This window comes from Genypterus blacodes, unplaced genomic scaffold, assembly GCF_046128005.1.
Source record: "Genypterus blacodes isolate CSIRO-AG114 ecotype Tasmania unplaced genomic scaffold, CSIRO-AGI_Gbla_v1 ptg000052l_1, whole genome shotgun sequence".
NCBI classification, from domain to species: Eukaryota; Metazoa; Chordata; class Actinopteri; order Ophidiiformes; family Ophidiidae; genus Genypterus; species Genypterus blacodes.
This window is the reverse complement of record NW_027466864.1, coordinates 900,103-905,000: the sequence shown is the minus strand read 5'-3', so window position 1 is coordinate 905,000 and position 4,898 is coordinate 900,103. Positions and strand designations below refer to the sequence as shown.

Sequence of the window (4,898 nt, the reverse complement as noted above, 5' to 3'; positions counted from 1 at the left end):
ATAATATTATATGAATCATCAGCGACAAGCAGAATAAAACGATTCATAATGCAATTGAATTTAAATATGATTTCCGGCCGGTTGATAATCCTAATAACAGGTGTGGTCTAAAATACTGTCATTACATTTTCTTGTGATTTTATTTTAATTATATGTTTTCTTTTGAATTAGTCTGCTATTAGTTTGTTTTAACACGTGAGGAAATAATAAGACAACAAAAATATTTGTTCGTAAGTAATTGTTTTATTCTACCTAAATTGATATATTTATGTGACAGCCTTTATTACAATAAATATGTATTGGACATTAAATGGTGTGGTGTAAGCATAAAACACATTCTGCACGGTTTCAAACAAAAGCTACTTCCGAAAATATATAGCAGCAGATATAATTGATGCACATCCTTTAAAAGAACAGTTGCAGTATCACTTATAGTAATTCTAATGGGGCTCAGACACTGAATGTGTTTGGCATCTTGGCCAGAGAAATCGCTCCTCATCAGTGGCAGGAAGAAAAGGTGTGGATGTGGATGGAATGAGGACAGGAAGCGGCTGTGTGCCATCATTCTGCTGCAGGATAACATTTGGCTGAATGATCCTTTTAGTCCTCCAGAAAGTGACAGGAAGCCTTCCTGGGCCCTCAGGTGACTGATTGACTGAGGGGAAATGCTCCTTTATCAGCCTTTTGTCGCTTTATTTCAGTGAAACATCTGCTGTAATATTGTCTTGATATAACCTCAAGCAAGACATAAAAAAAGGCAAGGAGACAGTCGTTGAATGCTGGTATAGTTTTATTTGCAGGAAGTAGAAAAAAAGGAAGTGCAAGGCAGAAAAAGCTATGGAGACTACTTTGAGTGCTCACATCTAAGACCCATGCGGGTGTAGCAAAGGGTCAATCATGGTACTTGGTGTCCAGTTCAAAGGCCGAAGGTCAGTGCCCAGACATGGGGTTTGGTCAGTGCAAAGCTCAGAGGGGCGTGGAGGTTTAAGGGGTCAGAGGAGGTCACTTGAGAATTGATGCTCACTCGTTGTCGGAGTCGTCGGCTGCACCGCTGATGGTGTAAAGCTGCTCCTGGTGGTCTGTTTCCAGAACGTCATCCTCATTTTTAACGGTTCTGTCGTATAACAGATAATATTCAGAGAACTGAACATGGTGGTCTTTGTAGAATTAACAGTTTTCCTATATGTGTATCATATGTTTCAGAGTGTGGTATGAATATAATATGAATATAATCCCTGTTTAAAAGAAAGATGAAAAATACCTGATTGCTCCTTTACCTAATGAGCACCGTCCGTCTCTCCGTCAGCTCCACAGCTTGTCCTGCGTAGCCCTCGATGCGTTCGCTCAATCCGTTTGATCCATATCCTGGTCCCATTCCAGAACCAGTCTTCATCCCACCAGGACCTGTTCCACCTACACCTGACACAGCTACGCCCACATCACCCACAGATCCCTCACCGCCTCCATTTCCTCCACCCCTCCCAGCAACTTTACCCCCGTCTGTGCCACCGTCGACTGCATCTATGTTCCCCCCACCTGTTCCAGGAGATCCTCCAGTGACGTCCATTCCTGCACCACCCATGACACCCCCAGCACCAGCACCAACACCTCCAGGACCAACACCTCCAGCACCTACACCTCCAGAACCAGCACCGGTGCCAGCACTTCCAATGCCTCCAGAACCAGCACCCCCAGTACCAGCACCAAGACCACCAGCACCTCCAGCACCAAGACCACCAGCACCTCCAGCACCAAGGCCACCAGCACCACCAGCACCTCCAGCACCTCCAGCACCTCCACCATTACCACCAAGACCTCCAGCACCAACTCCTCCGGCACTACCACCGAGACCTCCAGCACCAACATCTCCAGCAGCACTACCCACTCCACTAACACCACCCCCTACACCAGCACCTGCACCTACAACACCAGAACCAGCTCCCAAACCTCCACCTACACCCCTGGCTGAACCTGTCTTGTCTTGTGGACCGCCAGCACCCATTCCACCACCCATCCCTCCTCCAGCACCGCCCAGACCTGCACCCATGCCCCCACCCATTCCTCCTCCAGCACTGCCTTCACCTGTACCCATACCTCCTGCACCCATGCCCCCACCCATTCCTGTACCACTGCCCATGCCCCCAGCACCACCACCACCACCACCCAGACCCCTACCCATTCCGCCTGCACCACCCATGCCTCCTCCACCACCCATTCCAGCAGCAATGGCAGTCATGCTACAGCCAGCAAGAGACATTGTCTGCATCATGTCAGCCAGTCGCAAATCTTCTCCTTCAATCAGTTTTCTGTCACAACATAAAGACACAAAATGGACTCAATTTTGGCTTTCGTTTAAGTAGTTAAACATATTTACTGCCAGTTATCTGGTATCTGGCATCTTGTTGCTTTTTCACCTGTAAGTCGTGATCTCAATCTCCAGAGCCATCTTGACATTCAGGAGATCCTGGTAATCACGCAGGTGTAGTGCAATTTTCTCCTTGGTGGATTTCAGCTCGAGCTGCAGGGCCTCAATGCGAGCCTGACGGGTTTACACAACCATGAACTGATTGTAGGACTGAAATAGTACAGTGGCTTTGTGTTTCCATGCATCAGAATGAGCACAAGGGCATGTGTTCATGAATGACTAGTCAGTAGTATGAAACTGACTAGTACTCCATGAGCTTATGCGTAGTGCGTACCTGCATTTCCTCCAGTTCCTTCCTATACTTCTCCTGTCTCTCTTTGATCTGGGCTTCAAGCGCTTCATTCCTGGTTCTTAGGGAGTCCAAATCACGTTCTTTGCTTTGGATCTTGATAGATTTGTACATGGTTACAGTTATCATAGCGTGTGGTGAATTTTAGGTTGAATGATGTCATGGGTAATATTTGATACTTACATCCTTTTTGGCACTTGCTATTCCTTCCCGAATGCCTCGAACTCTATCCAAATGCCCGGTGGTCTTCTTGGTTATATTTTCAAACTTGTTTTTATACCATGAATCCATTTCCTAAACATGTAAAAAGGAACATTTGAAAAATATCAACTGTCTGACTCCATTGCTCTATTTTCAAATCATTATTTGTGGTTATTTTACCTGGAGATTTTTGGCTGCAATATCATCATACTGGTTTTGGATTTGCTTCAGGGCACCTGCCAGGTCAGGCAGGGTGAATGTCCTCTGAGCAGTCGCATGAGCTGAATAGATCTGTCTCATCAGCTCTTCAATTTCCTATAAAAGAGAAGTTCTTAGTCATCATTATAATGACAACTGAAGTCTTGAAATTGTACCGATGCCAGTATGACGTCTACCTGCTGATGGACCCTTTTCACAAATTCAATTTCAACCTCCAGCTGTTCTAGCTTTTTCTCCAAGGTAATGCGTGAAGAAGTGGCTTTGTCGACATCCTGAGGAACACAATCATTATTAATTGTTGATGATTATCATGTTAACGAGAAAGGAATTACATGTAGCGGCTGGTAACATACAGGACGGAAGAATTCGATGTCTGCCTCAGCCTTCTTCCTCAACTCGACTGATTCTTCATATTTGACTTTGATTGCCTCCAGTTGAACAGCTGTGGACTCCTTCACTGCCACGGAAATATCCTGAAAATCATAAAACCATAAGTAATCTGGTTGTCTATTAGATATGGAGGTATGTGCATGGCTGTGTGCGAAATGTTAATCAGCCTGTTTTGCATTTTATTCAACCTTAAGTGTGTGTCTGTGTCTATGAACACATGAAATCCAGTCATCTCATCTGTGCATAACACATGGCTACAGACAGCTGTACTCAGTGACACCTTAACACACTGAGGCACCTCGTCATTTGCCTGCCAGAAATAAGACTGTTACCAGGTAAGGAACCTTGAAAACACCAAGTTGACGTCTTGTATCTTTGCTTGGATGGATCTTCTAGAGCTTAGTGAGGTGTAAACTTAGCCGGAAACAAAGGATTCTGCTCTAGCTCTGTGTCTGAAATGTAAAAATAGACGTATGAATAATTTGCAACATGGACAATCTTCTCTCACCCGCTGGACTCTAATCTGCTCAGCAATCTTTTTCAATTCCCTCAGTTGTTCCTCGTATAAGAGGCGCAGACCTGATGGCTTCTCAAACCGGTTCTGGTAGGCCTCAATCTCTGCTTCCAGTAGTTTGTTCTGCTGCTCAAGTGACCGAACCTGGATCAACAAAAAAACTTAAGTTGCGATATGTAAAACTATGTTGATATTAGAAATCAATTGCTTCTTGTCTTGAACGTTGTACCTTATCAATGTATACAGCAAGTCTGTCATTGAGGACAACCATCTCCTGCCTTTCGCCTGTGCGAACGGTGCGGAATTCCTGGTTTTCAGCTGCAGCCACATCCAGATCCATAGCACGCTCCCCACCGGGCCCAACACACATCATAGCTCCTCCAATCCTGAGATTTGGTTTAATAATAACAGGGTCATTTGTTGAGAAATATGTCCATCACAAATCACAAAACATGCCACATACCTTTTTACAATTTGCTGTGAATGTAAACACATAAATAAAAACAATACCTGCAAGCAAAATATTTGAAAAAGGATATGATCACACACTAATCAAACTGTTAATTCTTCTTGCTCATATTTAAAAAGTGACTTGTTGAACATTACACGTGTCCATATGTAAGTACTGTATCTGGTAAAGCTCACCCTATGCGAGATCTACTTGCAGTCGAGATGGTCCTTCGTCCGGCTGACTGCATACGCATGCTGCCGCCCCCTGGTCTGCAGGGGTAATCAGCGGAGGCATTGCGAATCGCCCTCCTGGTAGGTGACGGGCTGGACACCCTGACCTGGTAGGACGAGGCACTGCTGTCCTCAAAGTGACGGCGGTAGGACGAGATCCTCTCTGGGCTGCAGCTCAT

General features: G+C 45.1%; 1 protein-coding gene across 1 annotated transcript; it reads right to left on the bottom strand.

The window, feature by feature from the left end:
• Window positions 1-828: 828 nt before the first annotated feature.
• Window positions 829-4,898, bottom strand: LOC143000994 (vimentin). The gene is made up of 13 exons (XM_076150525.1): window positions 4,684-4,898; window positions 4,268-4,424; window positions 4,033-4,182; window positions 3,488-3,607; window positions 3,311-3,406; window positions 3,096-3,230; window positions 2,898-3,008; window positions 2,700-2,810; window positions 2,415-2,539; window positions 2,083-2,306; window positions 1,948-2,037; window positions 1,278-1,884; window positions 829-1,114 (listed from the first exon to the last, which is right to left on the bottom strand). Exons 1-13 carry the CDS (start codon window positions 4,896-4,898, stop codon window positions 1,021-1,023), a joined length of 2,235 nt encoding a protein of 744 aa, XP_076006640.1. The 3' UTR covers window positions 829-1,020.

Excerpts from the sequence above, each read along its gene's own strand:
- LOC143000994 (XM_076150525.1), bottom strand. The coding sequence starts at position 4,898 with ATGAGCTGCAGCCCAGAGAGGATCTCGTCCTACCGCCGTCACTTTGAG. Across the intron at positions 4,425-4,683 it reads GCAAGTAGATCTCGCATAGG|GATTGGAGGAGCTATGATGT; the intron begins GTGAGCTTTACC and ends ACCAAATCTCAG. Across the intron at positions 3,608-4,032 it reads AGCAGATTAGAGTCCAGCGG|GATATTTCCGTGGCAGTGAA; the intron begins GTGAGAGAAGAT and ends TATGATTTTCAG.